Below are 27,413 nucleotides of genomic sequence, written 5' to 3'. Positions count from 1 at the left end.
TAAGAGACCAAATGTGCATTCCGACAATAAAAGGAACACACAGAGCTTGTGTAGATAACATCAGCATCCTCAGACTGATGGCAGCTCCCGTCCTGGCTGTCTGAAAGAGCAAACCTGTCACTGCAAGCGAGGACGTGTACAGGTTCATGAACACAGGACACAACAGTGAAATGCACCAACGGCTACAGGTGCCCCCGCCGAGCGAGTGTTCTAAATGACATGGTGTAAAACACATTTATAGTCAAATGTATAGCAAAAAGGAACCTATTATTTTCCAACACGGCAAAAACAACTGTTTTGAAGGGAGAACATTTCAAAGCCTGGAGGAGAATTGAGATGTCGAAGACGTAAATGTACAATTCTCTGCTGTCTGACAAGGAGAGGGGTGCATTTTAAAGACGCAGAAAGCGTTGGACAAGTACAGTAAAAGACAATCAGTGCGACAGAGAGAAGCGAGAGAGTTTCCCGCTGCCTTAAAAACACAATCTGATTCCGAGAGCTTTGCCACTTAGAATATTTAATCGCCCTTATGAGACGCATTGAATGCAGAAGCAGAGAAACTGGCGTTTTACAAGTACATGTAAAACATATGTGCATGTGCTTTGTGAAGTACAGAAATAAAGTCTCTACATAATAAACTATCTTCTTGCTGCGGACACGTTCCAGCATCATTACAGAAGCACGAATCCTTCTCAGAAACGGACACGAAGGGGCTCTCAGAGCTCAGAACGCTGACTCACTCAGGGTCAGACGAGAACCCGAGTGAGGAGCATCCAGATAAATGTGGGAGGCTGGAGGCTGTGGCAGCGTATGGAAGTCGGGAGCAGTTTGTTTTCACACACAAGGGCCGTAAAAACACAGCATTTAGCAAGTCTAGCATCAATATTGTTGTATGATGTGTTCAGGGACAGTACAGAAAGAACGTCATCTGTGTCTCCACCGCTTTCAAAAGACACATCCATTTATGGACTCTCACAAAGAAATAAAAGATTCCATTATAAAACTGTTTTTTTATCTGATGTGAAACGTTATTTTTGTTGCATTATTGAAAACATGAGTGATGGTGATAAAATGTGATATATTTTAATATATTTGCTCCTGTTTATAAAAAAATGAACCTAACTGCTGTAAAATGATGACTGTTCTGGCAGATGTTTTATGTTAGAAAAACATACAAAACAATCTTTTATGTCTATCATGTCTGCATAAGCGTGTTGTATTAAATTCTATATAAGCAACACCAGTGTGTGTGTGAATAACTGGAAGTTGTACTGCTTCTCATTTTCAACACATCACAACCTTTGTGCCTTGTGTACAGTCAGCCTTGTCTTGAAAGTTTCAAACTTTATTTCATAAATAAGGCTTAAATAAGAATAAATAATAAATATATTTCTTTGTAAAATCAAATAATCACACAACACAGTTCATGACTGAATACGCTAGCTGGTATTTTGATCTCTCACGCACTCACACTCACCTGTCTCTTTATGCAGCACACACTTGTGCAGTCTAATTATTTTCATAATTATTATTTAAGGTCGAAATTTATTCTTTTTCGTTAACACTGTCAGAAAGATTATAATTCTATGCTGCGGCCTTCACCTCACTGAGTGTTGTTGTCTCAATTTAATTGAATTCAGTATACATAAATAAATGATGTGGTGGCACATGCACACTCACATTAAACACAGTACTGGCTCAGAGCGGATCATAATGCTCTGATTATTTTGGCTGTATAATAGTTAGACTCATTCACCTTCACTTCTTAAACCTTCAACAATCAAACATTATGGTTTCATATTCTACAGAGAGCGAGAGTAGCATCAGCCAATAAAATCGTCTTTTGCTGTGAATCCAACAAACACCCTAAACAATCATCCTAAAACAGTCTCATGATGCCACTGGTAACTTCCCACCCAGATCCCAAGTTCATCGCGTCCCTCGTTCCCTCACCCTTTGTGATTTGGCTTCATGCTCTGCTCCTCCCAGCAGGAGGCAGCCGCACTGTAACACAAACCAGAGGGGCAGCAGGTGACGGCGGCAGAGAGGAGTGTGTTGTTTTTATCAAGCTGTTAGTTGGACTTGAAACCACCCAGAGCAAATCACCTGTCGATTTTTTCATATTGTTATCGCTACAAACCAACATTTTATAATAAAGAGAAGATCCAACAGGCTCTAGCTAAAAAATGCAGCTCTTACCCACCTGTAGCATCCTACTGTAAAGCACGGTGACCTCTCTTGATTAAACCCCTGCTGATTGTTCTTGCGCTGTCTGACTGGGAGCTCAAAATACCAGTGGCATGTGTTCATTCTTATACACTGCAGGGCACAATCAGCGCCTCCTTCAACGTTCATAATCAAGAATTCAAAAGACATTAAATGAAAGTCGTAATGATAAATAACGTCTTTTTATTTGCTGTATTAAAAAATAATATGTGCCATGATGTAAAGGAGACAAGCAGGCAGAGACTGTCTGTTTACAGTGAAAGCGTACTTGTTACATGGGAAACATTGCACAGGACTTCAGCTGGATAAAACTCCGTCTCCCACTCATTTGTATCAACAAATATATACAGATTTATCAATATAAACTGTAGAAAACTTGCATATAAAACAACCCATATTCATAAACAAGTGCTCAGTTGGGCAGTAAACACTGTGTGCAGGATACACATGGATGAATGTGACAGTCGGTATTAACGTTCACACTCTCTGCTTCTTTCGTTCTTTCCGACTCTTTAAATTGTTCGTCCACCAAAGAAATTCCTTCACTTTATAAAAAAAAAAGATGTAAAGAGACGGAGGATGTAAAAAAAAAAGACGCGTGGCCACACACGACATTTGACAGTTCTTTTTCAAGGTCAGTTTTTTTGTTCCCTTTCAAATACAGCTGAGATCTGAGCCTGAGGAAACGACTGCACGGATTTTCAGATGGCATTTTGTTGTCGGGAGCTCGGCTGCTAGATGCACAATCTCCAGCCAACGTATGTTATTTTAAAACTATGCAATTACAGCTGCTTTGACCTTCTTTTGTTGAATCTGCGTCAAGTGTTTATTTAGAACAGCAGCCGTTGTGCTTCCATTTGTGAGGTTTTCAAGTCCTGTAATTAATCATGAGCAAATTCACAGTAAAGCCATCCTCAGTCTCTCTTGACATTTAAACGAGTTGACTTCAGTCTGTTTGACCGGTCCGGCTCAAAGGACGAGCTACTTCATCAGCATCACCAATAACAACAGCATATTTTACCTGATTTTAAGGTCCCAGCAAAGCTTCTTGATCACTTGCTGTTTTAATGCTTGTCATTAATGGAAAAGGGAAATCTAAAGTGTGAAAATGCAAAACAATGGGAGCAATGTAAAGGTTTTTCTCCTTTACATTATACACTATAAAGAAAAGCTGTGAGCAACCATCGCAGCAGGAGCAATTACTTGTAGACATGACCTTTCTGGTCCAAAATAGGGTGAGAAAGAAAACATATTACACATTAGATACGTCCTCCTCTGCAGAGTGGCTTAAACTGCAAGGCTGATAATCAATGATGGAACTGAAGTGGGGAAGAAAAGGACACTGCATTTGTTGTATGTGTATTAATAAATCTTTGACATTTTGAGAAAATGGAGAAATTTCCTAAAACAGCTCAGGGCTGAATGATACAAAACCAAACCCTCAGCGGTGAATTAAATATATATATTAGTCACTGGCCTTAACGTCAGAAAATGGTACTATTGGTATTTAAACACGACGCTCTGCACACACAGATCGCTTCCTTAATATGGATTTAATCTTTAGAGGCTCATTAAATGACTTCTTCATATTTCCATTTACTTAGTGAATTGAGGTTTCCTGGTACTTCAGACGGCAGAACTGTATTAAGCCCTACACAAAAAATACTCTTCAACCAAATGACACTCGTGTCTGTGTAGCTTTTCCGAGATGATGATCAAAGCTGCACTACTTGTACAATTGAGGGCACACGCAGGTCAGAGATAATATATAAGGTTCATATAGTGTCATCATAAGCTTCAGTAGCAATGGAAAATATTTAATTTTGCAAATGCTCAGTAAAATTTCCATAATAGTGTAATTATGAGCTCTGGCCGATTATTATAGTGTAGATAAATTTGAAACAAATCCACTAAGCAAATAAATAAAACATAATACAATTAACATCCTTATCATTAATATACAGGTACATTCGTTATCAAACAAAACCCTTTACTGAACCAGCTACTGTATGAATTTGTCCACAGATGAGCCCTCAGGCTACAAGGACACTTCTAGGTACCGTTTCTTTCAGAATGTCGATTGTCTGCAATTTTTAGGCAGCGCGAGCTGCACGAACACAGGAGAGTCTCATGGGCAATTTTCCTCAGGATTTTAAAGGCTAATCAGCCGAGCTCTCAGCAAATACACAGATTACAGCTTTGGTGAAATGATGAATGTTTCATTTAATTTGAGCTCATATTGATTGCTCAAACTGGGAACAGGTGAAAACTCGTAGATGCTGCATTTTTGACATTTTGGTCTGCGTTTTATGGAGTTTAGTTCTAGTTGTCATTCAGATGTTGTAATGTTCATGTGTAACAAGCAAACAGAAACAGATGAAATCATCGTATAGTATGAGCTGTGCTATAGAAACATGAACAATCTGCTTTAATGTTGGATATTGCTTTAGTATTATACAAATTAACTTTCGTTATCCCATTGTGCTACATGAAGGGAACTCACCTACTGGTGCTGGGGTCCAAGTCTTGCTTCGTATTAGTGCAGGTTAAAAACGTGTGAAGCCCGTGAGTCAAGTAGACACATTACATTCATACTGATGAGCACAATCAGCCGCGATGGAGCGATGACGACCCCGAAGGGTCCCGTGCTTCCAGTGCTAAACAGACAACGCCTCATTGGTCTGAACTGCAGCTTGAGTTTCTCAGGCACTTGTTTTAAGGAACCAGCGCAGAGACGTGTCCCGGCATAAACAGACCTCACCGGTCGCTGGCTCAGCTCTATTGCTCGACGTGGGCTGAGCGGCCGCGCGTCGCCGTCAGAAGCTCGACTCCGGCACCGTCCTCTTGCGTCCCAGGGAGGTGGTGCTGTAGCGGGCTCTGTGGAGGGCCGGCCTGTCGGCGGCCAGGCTGCGCGGGGGGGCGGTGGCCGTGCCGCTGCGGTGCAGGGACGCCGTCCTGCGGACGCCGTGCTCCGCCTTGGTGGGGATGCTGGAGGAGCTCAGGGAGCGCCGGATGTCGGCGGGGGCCCGGCCCACCTTCCCGTTCGGCAGGTCGTCGCCGGGACGGGACGGGGGGCGGGACTTGCCGCCCTCCACTGCGGCCACGCCTCCCGCTGCTCCATTGGACAGGGAGTGCCTTGAGAGCGTCCTCCTGCCGCCCTCCTCACCCCCGCCTCTCCCCGGATCGCTGTCTTTGGACTTCTTCCAGTCCTTGTCCTTCTTCAGGAAGTTCCCCTTCAAGAAGGAGAAGAGTCGCTCGTTGCTCTTCACTTCGTCTTTCTTCGACTTGAAGCCTTCTACATCTGCGCCCTCTGTTCCACGCTCCCTCTCAGGCTTGTCCCCCTTCTGTCTTCTCAGGGTGCCGTCTTGAAGGGTGGACGTGCTGTAGCTGGGCTTCACGCTCCTCCTCGCCTCAGCATCCGGGGGGGCTTTGGACGAGCTCTGCTTCCTCGCGTCCTTCGTCCTGGTGAGGGTGTTCGTGCTGGAGCTGCTGTTGATTTTCACGCCATCGTCGCCCCTCGTCCTGCTGCGCCTCGGAGCCGCCGCCCGGTCCAGCGGCCTCTGCTGGCCCTCCGGGGACTGTGGGGACTCTGGCTGCGTCCCATCGTCAGTTCTCGCTATGCAACTCAAACTTCCGACGCTGGAAGACCGTCCGGCGGCTTTTCTCTCAACATGCTCCTTTGTGCTTCGAGGGTCATTCATTAATGTTACTATGGAATCCTTAGTGCACCGAGGCCGCCGGCCTGACTCCAAGTATTGCACCAGCTCCGCGTGGGCAGCATCCTGAACCGGTGGAGGCACCGGGTCAGGCTTCCGTCTGTCCTTCGAGCCCAAAGACCAGCGTAAAGGAAACATTTTGCTTAATGAGTCCTTGGACTTGCTGGGGGCTCGCATGCTGACGCTGCGGCCCTGAAGACCTCTGATAAAAGGCCTGCTCTCAAATCCCCCTAACAATCAGAAAAAAGCAAGGTCAAGTGTTAGTCCTGGAAATAATAGACAGAAATATTCTTCTAGAAATAAAGGGAAATGTGGACATGGCCCCAAACCTCTTTCCTCCTTAAAACCATTGTCGAGGAAGACTGGAGACTCTGGGGAGTCTGGTATGGAAGACGGGCAGGTGGTGGAGGATCGGGACACCAAGCTGCCTCGTTTGCTGTCCCCATTCAGCCGGACCAGCCAGTGGTCTGACACGGACGAACTGGTGGAGCCTGTGAGAGGCAGAGACCAATCTTGATGTTTTATAACATCACATCCAGCACAGACATCTTCCTGACGAGAGCCCAAAACCGGGGGGTGGATTCAGGATGTGTGGACGTGCAGAACGCAGGATGAACCAAGAGGCTCAAAAGACAACAAACTTGTCTTGATCCCGAGCAAAAGGCGTCTCGTGCTTTCTAGCGCTGCCGGCCTCCGGCTTCATCTTAAGGGAGCTGAGGGAGGTTGTGTTCACAATACACTGCAGGCAAACACTAAAAAGAGCCCACTGTGCCTTCGCGGCCGTTTGATCCGACGGCCCACTGAGAGCGCGCCTCAGATTTCGACTCGACTCTTGCGGACCTGAAGGCAGACATGCGTTCATCTGCAGGCTGCTCAAATGGGCACGGCTGTGATTGGGCCCGATAAGGAAGCGATCACAGCACAACACACTGCCTGACATTGAAATTAAAGCTATACAAAACAAATGCAAACAATGGATGTGCCAGTTCTCCTGAATCGTTAGTCCTACAAAAGCTTATTTATATTTCATAAATAAGAGCCAATTTATACTCTGATGCCCACAACACACTCAGAGAAGAATCAGAGACCAACAAAGAAAACCTGAAATGTTTGTAAAATTGTCAACAAATAAGGATTTGGATGATTCGAACACTGTCATGATGATTGTAACAGAGGATGATTGGGTGATGATCATCTCCCAGTCTTTCAGTCAGTTAATCGGACGTGGCCTTTTTATGTTTTGGTTGTTTATACAGAGGCATAAGTGAAGGGTTTTGTTACTGCTCAACAGTAGGACGGAGGCAGATTTGATGAAAGCTGAATAGTCGTGCGCACGCTGACATTTCTAGTCTCTGTCCTATTATGCCCTTCTCTGACCGCTCACTGCAGAGGTTCACCATCTGGCTTACCTCTCTTAAATTGCATTGCCCGCGGCCGGTTGTGTGTTATTCATTCATCTTAGCTTCAGAATTTGACATTTCATATTCTGCAGCTCTGGAGCTGTTTATTTAGTTTTGATCATTCCTCTGGTCCTGCTCTTAAAAGGACACAAACAGCTCCACGGTGATGGGTGGATGACGTGGCCCAGCACAGGTGGCAGCTGGTAAAACATGTACTGTAGGTCTACTGCATCAACAGTGTCTATCACAGCTAGACACGAAAGGCAGCGTGTGGAAGCCAGTTAAATATACACTTCTATATGTTTCATTATTATACTCCTCACAAATTAAATCACAAGGTGAAAAGTGCCACATAGAGTGGTACTTCTCCATAGACACTACAGGAAATATTGATAGAGTCCAGGCTCCTCAGGACTGTGATCTATGTGCCTTCCCCACGCATCCTGGTGAAAATAGACTCTCATTAAAAAACATAACATTCATCTGCTGTACACTGAAAAATCTGACAATTTAGTCTAATATTTATTCTCTGCTCCTCTCATCCATCATGTGATTGTAGTCACTGGGTTATGAGTGTGTGCAAAGAGCCACAATAGGCAGTCGCCAGTTTGGCAGCAGCTGCAGGAAAGTTTTTACCATTTTAGCGATCGAGTCATTAGATTTTCATTTTACAGCGCAGACTAGATTATTACAATTATTATTTATTCAGCATGTTCTGATTGACCTCCAGTTGTATCATAGCAACTCATGGCGGAAGCTCAGAAAAGCAGAATGAAAAGGTCGCGCCTGCTTGAAATGAGCCTTGACAACGTACAGGCAGCTCTGGTCTCGCCGGTGTCCGTTACGCTCCGACGCCCAGCGTGAGTTATAACCATTGTGAAGCGTTAACAAACTTTGCGTTCTGCCTGGAATATAAAGCTTTGTGAAGCCTTAAATGTGGCGTGATATGACAGCCTTATTCTATAGCACTCATACGGTGCTGAATAGCGTCTGTGCAAAAAGCTTTCATGCAAGTCTCAAACAGCATTATTCCTCTTAACAATATAACTACATATAAAATGTGCACGTCCTTGGATGAAAGGAATATAGACAAATAAAGTGCCTGTGAATCATATACGGCACCTCTGACGGAGCTGCTGGCCGACCACGGAGGGATGGCGTTGCGTCTCTGGTAGAAGAGGATGTAGGCTCCTCTGGTGCACACCTCCTCCTCCGGCACCAGGTCCACGCTGCTGTCGTCGTAGCTGTACCACTGGCCGTCCACCGAGTTCCTGCAGTACGCTGCGTGAAAGCACACGGACAGCTCAGCGCCATGCGACGAGGTCACGGCGAACGCAGGAGTCGGGCGTCTGCGCTACCAGTGTAATGGCCTCCGTGCATCCCTCCGTGGTGGTTGCACACGGCGTACAGGTCGTACTGGTAGTCGTGGGGCAGGGCCATGTCGGCAGGCTGGTGGTGCTGGCCCGCGGGCTGCTTCCACGACGGCGTCCAGGCCCCCAGGCTCAGGTTCCTCATGCTCTGCGTCCTTTTCACCACGTGCGGCGCCATGTCCAAGCCGGCCAGGGGGAAACGCACCAGCGTGGACAGCTTGTTCCGCCGCTCGCCCACCTGCGCCAACAGGCCTTCTTTATATACACAGTGCAGGCTGCGCACGAGCAGGTGTGAAACATTGCTCAGGTTCATACATCAGAGGCAACTAATTACAGTAATTAAGATTTAAGAAGTGTGGGTTCATCTGCATCTGATCAAGGCTTCCTTCCTGATGTCAGGATATCAGAATTCATCGGAGGTCAGCGTGAGCTTTCCCGTAGGGTGCATCTCTCTAGATAATGAGATTCCGTGTGGATTATCCCATCAAATCATTCAAGTCTTTATTAAAGCACCTTCCTTTTCTCCACATGGAAGGTTCTTACTATAATAAACTGTGGATTAGTCGGAAGAGCTGTGTTACGTGACCTGACTTGACGCGGCTGCCTCGCCTTCGACAAACACACCCCAACGCAGGGGCTGCAGAGGTCAGACAGTTTATGTGATGCTGCGCGTCGTCTCGTTACCGCTAAACAGAGGGCGAGTTTGACTCTGACACTGGACGGGCACCTGTTGCCGTGACGGCGGGACATGAGCGCTCTGCTCCCTAATTATCCGAGCCAAGGTCACAGAGGCCGGTGGAGAAGCTGCCTGGCTGCGATGGGAATCGCATTATCATGCTGCAGGTTGACATGCAGCAGCAGCCCTTCAATAATGAACGGAGCACGGCGACAGTGTCTGCAGTCAATAGACGCTGCCTGTCACAATCTGAAAACCACAGAACACCAGTCATGCTTCCGTAATTAGCCAAACGCTCAGGAGCGGACACTTTAATCTTCCTGTCATAAATGATCAGTATTTCCTGCATGTCACCTCCCCTTCTACAGTCCTAACAGCCCAAAAAAACATTTTTCCTGAGCCCAGGTTTCATTTGAGTTATGCTGCTGAACAGATATTTCAAGAAGTCGACGGCTGCTGTGAGACTGAATGAATTGCATTTGCAGGCTGTGAAGACTAAAACAAAAATGTGGCTTATGTCCTTGTAGCTAAAAAAAAACAGTGATGGGACAACCTGAATAATGCAGCCTGGGGGATGCGAGGGCTTCACCTACCTGGCGGAAGCGCTTGAGGTGGAGGATGAGTATGTCGGGCAGAGTCCACAGGCTCATCTTCACCATGCCCTGCTGCAGCTGCTTGCAGTGGGGACACTTCCAGGCGTCGTCTGGGGCGAGCTGCAAGCAGTCAGACCGCGCGTCAGTCAAAGGCAGCTTACGTTACAAACACAGTCACTTCCTCTTCTTTTTTACCGTTATGAGAAAATAATGATCAAGTGTAACATAATGCATGTATTTAAAAACCTGCTGCATTTCAAAGCATAACCACTAAAATCTGTACATTATTATGGGCTGTATATGCTTCAGCATCACTGCAACAAGCTTCTTCCAGCTGGAGTTGTGCTATTTATTATATTTATTAGTATTACTAATATTACTTTTCTCTGTCAACAGTCTGTTGGGTTTTATGTTTACACTACGTGATGTTTGGCTTGGCAGGTTTTTTCAAACAGATGCTCATCTAATAATCTTAGCTCCCAGTTGCTCCTATAATTGCTGTAATAGTAGCTTTTGGGATGTGGCTTCACCACCTGAATGAAGAAGGAGGTGATTCTGTCCACAGTTTATTTCAGTCTTCACTCTGAATAATTAATTAATGTCTATGTGATCTGTAAGTACTGTACACCTGGAGATGAGACAATACTTGAAATCAGAGCAATTGGAAGGATAGGATGCTTTATCTGTAGGCACAAGCCCACGTTCATGTTTTCTGAAAGTAGCTCAAACAAGTGCCTATTTTTGGGTTTAATCAAATCCAGAGAAAAAAGCTTTGCATTCGCTTCAAACTGTACAGTACGTACGCTATGCTTTGTTCTGTCAACTGAGGAATCGCTATGCTAACGACTCTGTTTTATGAACCTGGCAAGAAATGCTTTCAGGCTACAGTTTACGTGCTGTTAAGATAAAAGAGTGAATGGATCTTTGGGAATAAAACAGCTAATTGTTGTCAAGTAACACCAAGTCACAAATCACTCATAGCGTGATGACAAAACATAACATTTATCATTGCCATGGTTACGGGCAGTGGTGTAGAAACTTTTCCAATCTCAGCACCTGGCTCACAAAATCAGAAATTCAAACTGCCACATCTCGCATTGATGCATCACTATTAACATTAGAGAAGGAGAAAAAAAACGAGTCACATGCTGCGTGGTCCTGTCTGTTTGTGTTGTGTTCAGCATGTTATCAATTCACTTCCTGCCACTCTACCACTCACTCGCTGTGTTCTAATGCTACTAGTGACAGAGGTGATTGAGGCTTACAGAAGCCTGCTGGAAATGATTCACCCCCAACCCCACCCCCCTCCATTCCCTTGATTGTGTGATTGAATCCACCCACGCACTTCGTTTTCATGCTGTGGTACGAATTTAGGAAAGTGAGAATTAGAGAGAAAAGAGACATCCATTACACCTTCAATCAGTCAGGTCTATTTGGCAAGGTTAATGTGATGCCCAACAACAAGGGTGAAGTGATTTCCTGAGAGAAATGAGGTCAGACTCTAGGTGAATTCAGCTGCTAAAACAACAAGTGAGGTAAAAATAACTGTTGTAAAGGTGGTAATAATATTTCCTCCTAATGTAAAATGAATATACCAACATGACCTAACTATTACATGTGGTGAATATGTAATTAGTTTAGTGCCGTGTATTGAATTAGTAATATTTATTTTAACACATTATGCTCAAATCATATAATGGAAATTAAACAGATTAGTAAAAACTATTAACCTTTTGTTGTTATCGCAATCGTGTGATCAACATTGACCAGCACCAGATTAACCAAAAGGCTCCAATGCTGTTCTGTAGTGCTGACATCTGCTTTGAGGTAGTTTGGGAGCAAAGTATCATTGAAGAATAATTTATCTACTACACTGTAAAACCCGAATGTTGAAAATAATTCAAATAATTAAGTAGTTTAAACTTAATTTTTATGAACGATAAAGCTGGTCATTGGTTCTCGGTGAGTGGCGATGTTTCTACAGTTTCAAAACCGTCATGTACCTGTAGAAGGCTCTTCATTGCCTTTCTGTCCATCTGCAGCCATTTTCCAATATACAGTAGGCTGTGACTCAGACCTGAGCTATTTCTTGTTACTGACCAGTTTTTAGAGCACAGTTGATGATGAATGAATTGAATTCATGCAGCTCACACATTCAGCAGCATCAGCACACTGTTACTAAGGGACAAGTCTGCAGGTCCCAACGTCACTCCACAGATTTCCATTCATGTCACATGTAGGTAACCATATAATATAATATATATAATATAAACACATTTTGTAGAGGCTGGTGATGTATAATCTAATATTACTTGCTACAGTGAGTAAGCACTTACTTTGAGGTTTTAGGCAAAACAGAACTTTTTTCCTTCCTTTTGTTGCCTGTTATCAAACCGTATTGTAAGCGCCAATAAATAAACATCACCATCACTTCTGCTACACACAGAACGACGCAGACAGATAAACGGTACCTAGGACACGTTGGCGCTAAGGGCGCGAGAAGCACGAACTGAAACAAACTCTAGTAAAAATATGATGCCAGGTGTTGCTGGAAAACGATGACTCACAGGATCCAAAGCTCTAATTAGCTCAATTTTTCACATTTAGCAGTAATAACATTCAATTACAGCTTCACTGATGTTTTATTTTTTACTTCGCTTTGCCAATCAAACCGCGAATGAGGATCAGTAGGAATCAAATTAACCCGCGTTACTCCGTCAGTGGGTGGATGTGAGGTTAGACGCCTCGCCCACGCTCTCACCTGCTCTTCTTTGGTGTACAGCTGGAAGCACTCGTCCAAGGTGCAGTTGTGCTGCTGCAGGTGCTGCTGCTGCTGGTTCCGCACGCTCTCAGCGTCCTTCACCACCTCCTCCTGGATGCTGCCGAACACACTGGAGCACGCACGCACGCACATACACACACACACACACACACACACACACAGTTAGAGGTTTGGATGGCAGAAGCGTTCCTGTTCATCTCTTGGGGTCGGCACTGACCACTCTTTCGTCTTGGGCTCCCACTCGATGACGAGCTTCACGTGCGCAGGTCCTCCCGGGCCACAGAACTTCAGAGCTCTGCAAGACAGCAAGAGAAATGGTCTGAGCACCTCTCGAGTCCTCACGCCTTCAGCTCGTGGTTCACTCAGTGCTGAACCCTGAAAGCTAAACAACAGCTGTGACAGAGACAGTGAACCCAGAACTTATCTCCATTCTGGGATAACGGTTTGTGCCTTTTTACTACACATAAAAGCAGGATTACACATCAGCATGTGGCGCATTGAGTCCTGACTTCCCATCATGTCAAATAAATGAGTGGAGAAAACCTCATCCTGTGAGCTCTGCAGACTCCGGGACCAGGATGGATCATTTATCACAGATGTTTGTGTGACAGATGAGACGTGTCAAACTTAAATTCAGATTTTTAAATTCTGATTTAGCGAAATACAAGTTTAAGACATCAGCTTTAACTGGCGACGTCCTGCAAGGAGAAAATGACTGCCTCTCGCTGTGATAAGCTTCAAGCTGCCTTCAAAGCTGAACTCATGCTGGGGCCCAACACGGAGCATTACCACCAGATGTCAGGCTTTAAGAATAAAGAGGTTAAAGGGAAACCCAACAAAACTGGACCTGATGTGTGATAATAATATACATATATAATATATATGAAATATATATAATATGCATGTAATAATAATGACCACTATTCAGAAGAGTCACACAAATTAATAACAAGTACAGTAGTGTTTTAAAAGCTGGAAAACTGATGCTAATGTTAATAATAGAGACGACAATGCCACACAACAGCGCGGCAGTGGAGTTAATGCTGCAGAGTCTCACAACCAGCAGACAACTGCCCCCAGTGTGCTGGAACCTAGGCAGCCCTTTTAACAAAAGCCACATTTTCTAATTTGGCTTTTAAATGATCCAACATATACAGTAAGAACTGTGCAAAGCACTTTTCCTATTTTCATAAATGAACAAAATGCAGTGAATAAACAAAAGACAAATCTAAATCAAACCAATATTACCTTCTGTCACAGTTTGATCTTGTTCCTGTTTTATTTTGTAAGGACTTCCTGTTCTGGTCATGTCACAGTCGTTTCTATGTTACTTCCGGTTCTCATTACGCACACGTGCCTGTCATCAGTAATCACTCACCGGTATATAAGCTCCAGTACTCACCCAAGCCAGTTGCCACATCACCACTATCCAGCACTCTGTACCGACGCCGCGCCTCCCTTTGTATGACCCCGCCTGAACTGACCTTGTTTGTGCTTAAATAAAACCCTTTTCATCACATCCTTCGTCTGCTTGGAGCCGTGCTGTGGGTCCGTCATCTCTGTGGTTCTGACACCATCAAACCAGCCTCACATGCATAAAGTCAGGCGTTTGTAGGATTATAGTCAGGTGTCTGATGAACTAATTATCCCAAACAGGTGCTAATGACCATCAGGATCCTCTGTGGTTAGTTACTGCGTGGACGTGTACCTAGAAGAATTGTTGCGACACCAAATGCTGATTTGATTTAGATTTTTCTGGTGCTCATTTTCTGCATTTTGGTAATTTATGAAAATAAATGTTTAACCCTTCCATTTTTGAAAGCATTCTTTGTTTACAGCATTTCTTTCCACACCTGCCTAAAACTTCTGCTCAACACTGTGGGTGGTCCACAAAAACGAGTAACAGACTGCTCCGTGGCAAACGCAGGCGTGATGCGCAGACGCGGGGACTGTTTGCGGAGCCTGGACTTTGCCACCTGCGTTCTGATTGGCTGCGTCCTTCAGCCGCCTCCGGCCCCGAGCATCTCCAGACAGCGTGCAGGGGGAGGGGAGCTGGGCTCTCCACCAGCCTCGCGCGGCCCAGGCTGCCGACAGTGAGGGCGTTTGTCGTCTAAAGAAGAAGCAGCAGCTGCACTTTCTGGAGCCAATACCTTCTTTTGTGTTCAAACCTCTATTGACTGAAGGCGGCATATTTTGTTTGAAGAATGTGACAGTAAATGAGCTTTGAATTCCAGAAGAGCCTCCTGTCAAACTTTCAGTAAACGCTGTCATGCTTCTGTTGAGAGGCCTGTGTCCTGGTCTGGTCCTGTTGTGTGTCACCTTATGCTGTCTCATACATTTACACTCATTTGCTTCTTGCATGTTGGATATTAACGTGTTTCTGTGTTCTAACATTTGCATGTGTCACTGTGTTGGAGGCCCCACCTGTCCACTGCAGGGTGGCAGAGGGGTCTGCTGTCCTGTGGGGACAGGTAGCTGTACGCCGCTGACCCCCCCACGACTCGGATCTTAAACAGCACCCCCACGTTCTGCAGAGAGAGAAAATGGTATATACAGTATGATAAATAAATACGATCACAGACACAAGGTCAATGTACATCAACACAGATGCCTTAGCGCCTCTCGCAGGATCCACATGAAACATGAACGCAGCTTTTTGAAGCGCACCTCCCCTCCGTTAACCACAGAGGCCACGCATTCGCTGTAGGATGGATCAGAAGGCATGCGTACGATAAGAAGGCATGCGCTTTAAGTAGGTCAGGAGCTGATAACAGGACGTCCAGCCGAGCAGAGAGGGAAATAAATTGGTTCGTAGGAGGCTTAGGCAACGGGTACAAAAGACAGAGCTTCGCATATTTTATACTCAACCACAAATTTTTTAGGAAGAAAAATAAACTGCTTAAGCTTAACCTTGCCTGTCACTGTTAACTAATAAAGTGTTTGACTGTGAGGAACCCGAGTTATGTCTTTGATTCCCATTAGTTTTTTTATAGCGCCTGAATTGCACCTTGCTATATGATCCACTATGTGGCGCCAAAGGATCTCACATGACAAAAACCACAAAGAGAAGCGGCCTCGTGGAAGCAGAGAGGAGAAGCGCACGCCTCTCCGTCTGCCAGAGGAATGGAGCACATGGACGTAAGTGCACTCGTTCAAAGCAGCTTCCGTGTAAAAAGACTCGAATTAAAGCTCTGCACCCTGGAGATGTAAGTGGCCTTTTCTGCTAAATATATCCAGCGAGCCACATCCAAAGGAAGCCGGTGATTGTTCTGTGGGCACAGGACGTCTAACAAGTTTGTATCAGACCAGACAAGCTTTGAGGAGCGATCCCAGATAGTCATCAGTAAATACCAGGCTGATACCCCCCCCCCCCCCCTTTTATCTTCTTTCATATAAAGCTTATAGCTGCCTGCCCTGGATGAGGCCACCTCAAATATTGCCTGTCACCATGGTGTTGCCCATGGCAACCCGACGGCCGGCAGCAGGGACAAAGTGTTTGCGTAAGTGTCTGCATATGTCAGAGTTTGGGAGAGGGGAGCTCCACGGGCAGGTCTGAGTGAAGATGGGAGCAGAGGTGGGCTTCACCATGCAGAAATGCAGAACTAGCAGTTCAGTGTCACAGCAACCTGAACCACGGGACGCAACAGTAGCATGTCTAGCGTGGTGTAATGAGTGATGGATGTTATCACTCCATCATACTGTATACTTCATGTACATTTGTTCTGACACACTGGAAGAAGCTAAGGTGCTGCTCAGACAGTACCTGGGCCTGGGCTCCATTCAGCATCAGGTAATAGAGCTTGCTGAGGATGCTCTGCTGCAGCTGGTCCCAGGAGATGCTCCGGTCCTCGCGCATGAGGAACGGAGGGCCGAACCTGTCAGAGCAGAGGAAACGGCTTCAGTCCTGCTGCATGTACACAGGCGTCCGTCCGACACAGACAGACCTTCACATACGGTAGACTGGGGGGGGGTAATCAAATATCTGGGGAGGCTGATGATGCTTTTGCCCACGATTTCTAAGAACCGCAGCTGTAAAAGCAATTTCCTGTCCTGAGGTGACGTTATTTCACATTGTATGTAGTCATGCATCAAACAGAGGTGGGAAAACACCCCATGACGACTCTCTCAGTCAAGGCCTGCGTGCCCCCCGGCTGCAAATCAGTGGCTGTGTGAGACGCTATTACAGCGGATGTGAGGTTAATGGGAATATTGGTGTAAAGAGACGAGTCAAGGACCGACTCCACAGTCGTTGCTGAAGAGAAGCGTTCCAAGGTTGTTATCTTTTATACGGCACGAGTGCGGATGATAGAAGACATACTTGAGCCTTTCCTGAGGCCTAGAATGAATTTATTGTCACTGCGCGGTATCGGTGCAGTCATCGGTGCTCTCTTAGCAGAATAGCTGAAATGGCTGCGATACTGTACATGATATCTGAAACACCAACACAGCTGCCAGTTGAGTTATATTGTAATATAACAGCTGAGCTGTTGCAATACGGCAAAGGAATTTTCCCTTTGAAATAAATAAAGAGGCTGAAGGCTCGAATGGACCTTGACTGTGACCCTGCGGTTACACTGTGGTCTCCAAGGACACACGACGGATGGAACTGAATGACTACTGTAAAAAGGAAATCGGAAACCGTCCTCCCTCGCATCAGTAAAAGGTCAGACTTTGACTCCGAGAATGTTTAAGTACACAATAAGCCTCTTGGCGTCAAAGGACGACTGTCTGAATAGTGTTAAATTCAAAAACAGTCACTTTGGACAATGCCTACTCTTGGCCTGTGTTTTTGACTGGATTAAGTGCAAACAACAGCAATGCTCGGAAAAGCAGGGCTTTTATTTTCAGATTTAAAAAGCAAGTGAGTCAATACAAATCAAACCCAAACCCAAGCGTACACTCAACGAGCTAAATAGAATGAGTCTAGTCTGGAGAACAGACAGAGGAGATCAAGGTCAAAGTCGAACGAGTTCGATACCGATGCAGAGACGGAGACGGAGGATAAAAGAGTAAATGACATGTTCTATTTCAGACTGGAAACACAGAGGAGACAAATCACACATCAAATACAATCTGTAGAGAAATCCAAGAGACCCCTGACGCTGCTGTGAGTAAACGAATCACACGAACAGGATCGAGCTCCGGCCGCGTCATGAACTCAAACCTGAAACACTCAGCTCAGCCTATAAATGAAGAATTAGGCCCCGAACCTGCAGTCAAACGGCTGCTCACCTGACGGCCTGCTGGCCGGATCCGGCCGTGTTGCAGATGAGGAGCAGGACCTTCGGGGAGCCGCCCTGGTTCAGGTATTCGGAGGAGAGCGTGCCGGACGGTGGTAACCTGGGCCCGTCCGGCCCGGCGCTGTAGGGGGAGGAGGGGAGGCTGTGGTGGTACCCTGAGAGGAGCAGAGACACTCAGGTGTGCGGGTGGAAAGCTGCTATCACAACATCTGAGGTCAGAGTCATGGAAGAGATGAGCTGGAAGCAGAGGCTACAACCGCAGCACACGCAGCTCCACATGCAGGAGGCTCAAACCCGTTCAACCCTCCCAAAAAAACACCTTCCTCTTTTGGCGGGACCGAATTGGACCCGACTCCCAAAACAGCTCGGGGTGTCGGAGCAGCAAACAGACGGCGAAAACATCCGGAGCGGCGCTCAGGTTCTCGTTCGCCCCGAGGAGCCGCGCAGCCACACGTTACAGCTGCCGCCGCACACGCTGCCGTGATTAATAGCGGGTATTAGCTGAAAGGGCTGCGCCGGGTCCGAGCCCGCGTTCCCCAGGAAGCATAAACTTTGACATTATCAGAGGATTTAATTAAACAACGCTTGTTGGATCCCTGCTGTGCAATTAATCACTGCCACACACGCACGCACATGCACACACACACGCACAAACACACACACGCACAAACACACACGCACACGCGTGCACACACACGCGCATGCACGCACACGTACTGTACACACACGCACAAACACACACACGCACACGCGTGCACACACGCGCACACATGCACACACACGCACAAACACTTGTCCTTTCCACTACAGTACATTGCGTTGCCTACACATAATAATGTATATATCTGTTATACTTATGATATTTGTTTTGCTTTTTTAGCAAACAGGAGTGAGTCGACGTTTGCACAATCTGCACCTTTCCTGCCCTTTACGTCAAAAATATGGCCAACCCCCCACCTTCTCACTTGGGAGGTTTGAAAAGAAAGCCTTCCTTTCAACACATCCTGCACAAACATCCCCTCAACAAAGAGCAGAGCTACGAAAGGCGAAGCGCCGTTGGCGTTTTAGCACCTTGGCCCAGTCACAGTCATGCACCTGTCTGTGAAGATGAGTGCGTTTGCTTCTGTAAACTAGTGGAACTAACTGCCCATAATGAAACGGCCTGACTTCAATTATGAAAACATCATTTGAATTATTTGAATAATTATATAGAAAGGTTTTTGCTTTTCATTGGCAAATGCACATTGGTGAGACACAATTTTAAAGAGAAGTCCGGACAGACTGGTGAATTCCTGAATGTTAATATCTTGCGAGAGGGAGGAATAAGACGGCGCTGTGCTCGCGCCCACATGCCTGGGTTCGCTGGGAGAACCTCCTGCCAGACTCTCATTCTCACCTCCTCCTCCTCCGAGAGGGACGGAGGAGCCGGAGCCAGGAGGCCGTGGGGCGGACGAAGCACAGAAGGGCCGGAGAGGTTGAAAGAGCGAGTAAAACTCACGACCAATGTACCGATTTAATAATCAGCTTGAATATCATTAAAGCACGTGCTGATGATTTTGGGACGAAGCCGGGTTGCTGGCGGCTTCTGGCTGCAATCTGCTGGGTTTTTGTTAAATTAAACAGTGGAATTGAAGTGAACTGATGGAAACGGAAGCGAAAAGGAAAGAAGAGGAATCACTGGAGACGGGAGTGTAACGGCAATGACCTCCTCCTCCATTCCTTCTCTCTGCCTGGGATCTACATGACACGCTGTTGACTTTTATAACTTTCTCGCAGTTTAATACAGGTAAGTTGATAACAAGCAGACGCAGCAACTGTTTTGTCTTGAAGACTGGTGCAAATCAAAGACCTCCTCGCTCCTCACTGAATTATATCCTCCTGACAATAGTGAAGTATCTGCCGACAGAAACTGTGACTGAGAGCTATTAAATGAGAACATTTCTGAGCTGACAGAGTTAAAAGATGAAGTCCCTCAGTGTCACTGATAATATTTATAAGCCACAGCTCTGCGTCGGCCCGGTCCAATTTCTCTGCAGGAATCCACTAAAAAGCTTTATTTAAATAGATGCTCCTAGTTTGCTGTTGCACCACAGGCGAAAATCTATCAACACTGATGTGTTCATTTAGAGAACATTCATTACCGATGTGGAAAAAACAGCATAAAGCCCCGACGGAGCAGAAATGACCCCCTACTGAGGGATTAGGGCCAAATTAGTGACCCCTGTCAGTAGTAGTACACACAGCTGGCCCAGGGGATCGGCCCCTAACCCTGAATAAATTACAGGTCCTGGCAGCAAGCAGCACACGAAGGCACCACGAAGGCCCCGGTGGGAGAGAAGCGCCTGAGCTGCAAAATGACAGATTAGGGCAGCGGAGGAGGACGTGAACACACCTGATGCAGCACTTCTTCTTCTTCACCTGCAACATCTGTATTATTATGTCCCCAGTGGTCACAGTCGCTCATTCTGTTATTTATATCATTACATCATTATATCCGCACAGTTTAGCCGCTCGTGCCTGTGAGGAAGCGGGAGAACAATAGCAAACGTGCCGTGTTCCGCCATGCGCTAATAATGTGCAAAACATCAAAGATTAGCTTGTTTTCCTCCACGATCAAAGGATTGAATTCGAGCAAATATGCGAGAAGCTGAGGTCAAAACAACGGTACACAGAAAAGACAGAAGAAATGAGGTGCGGGTGCGGAGCTCCATCCCGTGACCTCCGCCCGCCGAGCGCGTCGCCTGAGCCGAGGCCGCGGTGCAGGAGGAGCTGTGGAGCCGTGGGCAGAGGAAGCTTGTGTTCTTCCTAACGAAGCAGCTGAGCTAAGTGTGGCTGTTATTTCCCCACGGCTCCAGAGGCGCCGACTGTGGAAGCACCAAACTTCATTCTCTGCAGGTTATTTCGTTCACAGGGCCGAAGGTTCCCCTGCGAACGCTCCTGGAAGAGCCCTGCTCTTCTGCAGCGACTTTGCTTCAGGCGACTCGTGAGCGCCTTAATGGAGTGTGTTCAGTTTGCATGTGCTATTTTATTTCTCGCAGCCTGAGTCCGGAGCCATGTCCTAAATGAATCGCTCCTGAATGGAGGACGTGACCTTTACCAGTGTGCAGTAACAACACAACTCTGTTTCCCATAAGGCCATTCGTGGATATTAATCTCTGAACTGAAAACTCTATTACTTATTTATTGTGTTTGTTAAAAGGTCAAAGTTTTACATTTCAGAGGAATGAGGCCTCTTTTAAAAGTTTCATCGGCAGCTTCCTCCATTTCCTCCACCGATAAATACCATTCTGCCGATTAAAAGCAGGGAGGATGAACCTCATGCCGCTGCAGAAATTGATCGTCTTTGCTGCAGCGCGTCCACGTTCTGCTGCGTGTCCGGCTTCACTCTCATCCCTGCTGTTCAAATATCTTCTGTTTCGCAGAGATACACAAGTGCAAATCCTACTGACTAAATTAAACATACGTAGCTGACTTCATTCATAATAATGATTATACACTGAATTTTCTACTGTTGCTGCAGCACAAGCTGCAGAGCGCATCACTTTACTCTGCTGTTCCTACTTGTGTTGTGTGCGATCACAAACCACGGCTTCAGATTTGACTTTATTATTCACAATGGGCGACAGGTTGCGTCGCCTGAGCACAAAACCTCTGCTCTCGTACGCCTTCACATCATTAGGTCCACATCGCGCAGCTGTTCCCCACATCGCGCGGCAACGCTGGCTGCTGTGAACAGATGTTGGTTGTGTTAAAAAACTGACTGGCGCCGACTGATTAGCGCCACATGGTCGTCAGGTCAACCAGACGCGCGACACGGCACCCAAACAGTCTCATCCTTTAAAAATATAGACTTTTACCTGCACTTTGTTTGCTGTGACACTCTGCCTTAATGCTTGTTGGAGTGATGCTCCCATACATCTTTCTGCCCATAATGCTTTGTTGTTTGCTCAGCAGTAATAACTGCGTACATGTACTGGCTAGACATTGCTACAGCATCCAATTATGATCTGCTACTGTGCTTTGATTGTGCAAATTATTATGAGCTAAGTCATTTATCATATCTGTGGGGTGGCTCCCGAGAACAGAGGGTAAGTGGGATTTATACAGGTTTACTAATGTCCTCAGATGAAATTAGCCCGTTACACTCACTAAGCCTTACACTGCGAGCAGCGCCCGCCTGTTTGGTGCCCACACGCAGAGAGTCCTTCAAGGAGACGCTCCTGTTTGTGGCAGAACGGAGCCCGAGCCTCTTCTGTGGCCTGAACGGGCGGGTTGCAAAGCAGCTGTTCATCTCCAACGCTGAAACGCTGAAAAAACACTTTGCGAGCGCCTAATTTTCTCATTCTCCGTCTTAAACACACGCGATTAATTATTTGGAGGAGCTCATTCGTGTGAGATGCCGCAGAAGAAAACTTTTGATTTTGGACGGTGCGACGAGCAGCCGGGCGTTCAGACGTGCCATCTAATTTAATTTGTTTGGGTGCTATCATGCATACACAAGCAGACTGGATGGAAGAATACAAAGCGCACTGCAGACCCCGGGCCTGCTCCTTATTGAAGTGGAGCGTCTGCTTGCGACAAACACTGTGGCTAATGAAACACGAGCAGTGGAAGCAGTTAAACGGTGTAAGTTTGAATGGCGTGAATAAGATTGAAGCTTAACAGAGGGAGGCGGCAAAGAGGAAATTAGAAATGAGAAATGGGCAAAAGTGCCAAGTCAGTGTGGGAAGTCAGTGTCACTGGTGGTGATGGTTGCTATGGTTACCTGAGTGCAGTGAAGCTGCTCCGCGGTTGTGGAGGGGCGGAGCCTGGAAGGCGTAGATGACGTCGCTGTCGGCGATCGCCGTCAGGTCGTCTTCGTCGGAGAAGGAACGCTGGAAACCCGTGGAGTACAGCTCTGACAGGATGACCTGAGACCGGAGAGACAGGGATGAGCAATGTCCTCGAAAAGACCCCCCCACCACCACAAATACACAAAGATGGAAAAACTGAAAATGGGGAAAACAAAACTAAAATATCAGTGTTCATCGTCAGGTTAGCTTGTTGTGAATGTCACTGACAAAAGGCTGCACGCAGGCGATATCAGAGGAAAGAATAAATACAGCTGTCAGCTGTGAGAAATCAAAGCAAAGGCTTCAGGTGTCTGCTTCAAACACAAATAAATCATATACAACACCCGGCAAAGAAACTTCTCAAACAATGAAGAGATCCCAAGTTGACACCTGGAAGTCAACAAGATAAAAAAAAATAACGTGACTTGAACATAGTGTGTGTGAAGGGAATAACTAAACGAAGCCAAGCCCCAAATTGTCAACTCTGTGCTCTGTGCTTGTACGCGCGCGCTTGTGCAGTATGTGTGTGCGCGCGTGCGTGTGTGTGTGTGTGCGTGCGCTTGTGCAGTATGTGTGTGCGTGCGTGCGTACGTGTGTGCGTGCGTGCGCTTGTGCAGTATGTGTGTGTGCGTGCGTGTGTACCTGGTCCGAGGCGATGCTGCCCTCCTCCGCCACCATGGACCTCAGGCAGGACAGAGACCCGTACAGAGGCACAGCCAGCCCCACTCGCAGGTAGCGCTGGCCCTTTGTGCTGAACACCAGCGTCACACACATGGGCCTGTGTGTGAGTACGACACGGTGCAGCATCAGCGCTGGTTACATTACTGCTGAGAACTCACATAGGTCACTGTGGGATTCACGGCTCATGTAAAGATTCCTCTGACAGCGATGCAGCACAGACTCTAATCGCATCAACACCTACCATCTCATTTGTCTGTGTCTGATTTAAGAGCTTTTACCAGCTGATTTCAGGTCTAGTTCACCTCTGGTGGTTCACGCGTGACCAATCTGGACCGTGCTGGGACATGTCCGATTTACAGCGGCCTGAACACCTCCTGAAGGAGGGTGTGGGGGAGGAGGGGGAGGAGGGGGGGAAGCGATGGATGCGCCGTGTGCCCCATCATGCATCATTCAGGCGAGGAGCGTGTTCGCGGCATCTGAGCAGCCGCTTTGTTTACGTTGTGAGAGCCGCCGACATGAGACGGCGAGACGTGGAATTAGAGGAGGCGAGCGGGAGGCGGAGGTGTCGTCCCGCGGGGGAGCTTTGCCGCAGCTTTACAGGCTCCCGCTGCGTCTGAGCGCGATGCTCTCGATTGCACCGCAGCTCCTCCTCTAAAGTCCTCGGCGAGCGCTTCACGCTCACAGTGTTTACATCAGTGACACACAAGTGTTTCCGCGGCTCAGACGCACCTCGTCTCAAACTGAACCCGGAGGTACCACTACATTGTGTATTGTCCACTTAAAACCTTGACATGCTTCTTTTCGGTTTGTGTTGTTGCGTGATTAACTGAGTTGTGACTAAAGCGCCTCATCCTTGTGCATGTGCGTGTTGAACCCCCCCCCCCCGTGCGTCCCTTCATATGTCACACTGTCTCACGGCGGGACTTTGCTGACGCGCGGCTTCTGCTCCGGGTAAAAATGGAAACGGCGCAGAAAGTGTTTGGTCAGGGACTTCTGATAGCCGCCATTTATCACTGTGACGTGACAGCGGCCGGCGGCGCACGCTCGCGGGTTCGTTCCGCCTTGGTCGACTCGCCCGGTGAACTGTGTTTGGGCGGCGTTTAATACGCAGACTGACAACCAGCCTCTTTTCAGTTCCACTTATAAAGACGACTCAGAGGTCAAAGGGCTCCTCTCCAACCACCCATCCATTAATATCACACCCTCCACCTTCAGTGCAGCTTCCTGTTGAGCTCAGTGCTTAATTCATGTGATCTTCAAACTGCTAATTTGCTGATTGAACTTTAACCATTTATCAGCTGACAGAGTTTGGATAACGAATAATGATTGAAGTGACCGAGTGAAGCTTTCGCTGGTGTTGGTGCGATGCGTCACCTGGTTTGTCGCAGCGGGATCGGCAGCGAGATGCATAAGAACGGGTCGAAGGTGTTGCTCTGTTTAAGGCAATGAGGGCAGGTCAGCGACGATCTGGGAGGAAACACACACAGAGCAGCTGGTTAATGAGTGACCTCACACGGTCTCTGAGGGGTGCGAACACCCGTGAGCTTCTTCAACTTGTTTGGCTGAGTTTCATTACACATAATGCATCACACTGTCAAACATGCATTGGTTATAAATTTACATAATGACATCCATTACAGGAAAGAGCTGTTTTTACTCTGCATGGCTTGATGAACACGTGGGCTGACAGTTAGTGCTGCTGGGTCCCTTCACACCAATTCCTCCGCTTAAATATGAAGTAGAAAGTGACTGTTTTATGGGGTGTATGCAGATAAAAGCTCTGCGTTGATGCTGAGCACTTGAAACGGGCCATCTGGACCTGAAAGAGGTAGAGTTTTACCCCCACTCCCCCCAAAAAAACTTAGTTAAGCAGGTGTATGAGAAACATACTGAACTGGGCAGAAGAGGAGTGTAGAGCAATAATAAAGGGAAACTGTCAGACGAAAGGTGGAGCAGGATGAGGGCAAAGGTCTCAGCTTTGAGAGGAAGGACTGGCAGCATGACAGGGTGAAAAGGAAACGGGTGGAGAGCAAAGAGACAGAGATGAAGAGACTGAGCACAGATCAGTGGGAGGACGGAGTGGAAACGAACAGAAGGTCGACAGCAGGACGGTGGAGCTGACTAGAAAGAACACACGCGCGCACACACACACACACACACACACACACACACACACACACACACACACACACACACACACACACACACACACACACACACACACACACCAAGATGTCGGAGATGAAGTAGAAGGTACCTTTGATACGAACGTCTGCTGGTAAAGACCCAGCAAGAAGCTGCAGTCACACAAAGACTTAGAAGGATTAAGATCACTCACAAGCGTGTGAGGGAGTAAAACCCAAATCGTTTACAGAAGATCTGTCACAGGGTCCGTGCACAGGCCGCCACCTCCTGCCAGCCTCTCAGGTCTGAGACTATCTGCCCATAACATCGCTCCGTCATATCATGTTCATGAGGCTCTGCCGCTGCTTTGAATGCAACACTAGCACCGTCAGGCTCCTCCTGCAACGTTTACTGGTGTTCCTCCGTATGTGGAACGTAGTGCAGGTCCTGTGTGCACAGGTTACAAGGCCCTTCACAGCTGTCATCCAGCTTTTTCAGACTGTGGTTGAGAGAAAACATAAGGTTTTGTTTATCCTCTCTTGTGTGGAGTGACTCTGAACACGGACACACATCCACCAAAAGAGTATTTGATGATGCTTAGCAAACATTTGTCTCCATCTGCTTTCATTTTCATAGGTTCTGTACTGAAGCTGCTGCAGTATTTGCTTCTGCTTGTCATTAAATCATTAGTCAAAATGTATCGCTGCATATGTTTAGTTCCTGGTTTATATATATTTGCAATAACAATAGCACTGATATGTGCGCGTTGATGCTGGCGTGTGGTCCGTCATCTGTCTCATCTCCCTCTGCCTCACTATCGCGTCTGTCAGTTGAACTGTGACCGGGTTTGTGTGGATACAAAACTTGTCAAATCTGAAAACATGCCGGACGCAGCGCCGCAGTTTTCAAACCCCGCGTTTCCGTGCTGTCAGTGCTCAGCCTAGCGTGCGGCGGCAGCCAGTCACAGGCGCTAATGATGCCGGTCTGTAGTCAGACTGACAGGCCCGCACACACACACACACACACACACGCACGCGCGCACACACACGCGCACACACACACACACACACACACACACACACACACACACACACACGGTGAAAAACGATAGATAAGCGCTCTCTTCTCTTGTGTGTGTGGGCGCGTGCTCTGGTTCAGGCCAGATAGTCCACATTCCTGGAGGTGCAGCCCCAGCAGCAGCGGCTCAACACAGAGGAAGCGGCATGTTGTGCTCAGAGCTGCAGTGAATAAATAACACTCCAGCAGCAGCGTTACGCGCCGGCACGTTGCTGTTTTTGGCTTTTCGTGTGATGGAAATTGAAAGAATAAATAAATAAATAAACGGGATCCAGCAGGTGATGGGGCAGAGATTTGGCCAAATGAAAAATGAGAAGAGCTGTGATTCTAAAACGTGTCAGAGTAGCGGGGGGCTGCTCCCACCTGATGCAGCTGGGAGGTAAATACTGCATGTGCAAACGTGGACCATTTCTTTTTACACGTTTCAGGACATTTGCAACGTGTTGGTCACAAATGTTCTGTTCAAATGTGCAGGAGCGTGTGGCTAGCAGCAGCAGTGTGAGCGTATTTAAGGTGCAAACAGTGTCAGCTGGCAGCTCTGCACACTGTGATGGATGGAGGCCCGAGACCCAGCCTGTTGCTGCCGCAGAGACTCAGAGAAAAGACAAAGATCTACAGGAAAGGAGGGTCATTCTTCTCGACTGAGGGTTTGAGTTGATCAGAACTCAGCTGAGTCGATTATAACTCGATGGCGAG

General features: G+C 47.0%; 1 protein-coding gene across 2 annotated transcripts in view; it reads right to left on the bottom strand.

Annotated features, from left to right (window-relative positions):
• Window positions 1-2,392: 2,392 nt before the first annotated feature.
• The window catches only part of usp43a (ubiquitin specific peptidase 43a), a 49,019-nt gene continuing 23,998 nt past the window's right edge, over window positions 2,393-27,413 (bottom strand). For both annotated transcript variants that reach the window (XM_029132289.3, XM_055512224.1), the window contains exons 4-16: window positions 24,891-24,983; window positions 23,478-23,613; window positions 22,769-22,913; window positions 17,996-18,158; window positions 16,527-16,638; window positions 15,188-15,291; window positions 12,981-13,058; window positions 12,743-12,872; window positions 9,982-10,101; window positions 8,701-8,950; window positions 8,465-8,623; window positions 6,272-6,433; window positions 2,393-6,172 (exon numbers count right to left, since the gene is read on the bottom strand). In XM_029132289.3, coding sequence (XP_028988122.1) covers window positions 5,043-6,172; window positions 6,272-6,433; window positions 8,465-8,623; window positions 8,701-8,950; window positions 9,982-10,101; window positions 12,743-12,872; window positions 12,981-13,058; window positions 15,188-15,291; window positions 16,527-16,638; window positions 17,996-18,158; window positions 22,769-22,913; window positions 23,478-23,613; window positions 24,891-24,983 — 2,782 coding nt within the window. In that variant the 3' untranslated portion in view covers window positions 2,393-5,042. The remainder of the gene's footprint in view (window positions 6,173-6,271; window positions 6,434-8,464; window positions 8,624-8,700; window positions 8,951-9,981; window positions 10,102-12,742; window positions 12,873-12,980; window positions 13,059-15,187; window positions 15,292-16,526; window positions 16,639-17,995; window positions 18,159-22,768; window positions 22,914-23,477; window positions 23,614-24,890; window positions 24,984-27,413) is intronic.

Source organism: Betta splendens, chromosome 1 (genome assembly GCF_900634795.4).
Source record: "Betta splendens chromosome 1, fBetSpl5.4, whole genome shotgun sequence".
Lineage (NCBI taxonomy): Eukaryota > Metazoa > Chordata > Actinopteri > Anabantiformes > Osphronemidae > Betta > Betta splendens.
This window is presented reverse-complemented; position numbering and strand designations above follow the sequence as displayed.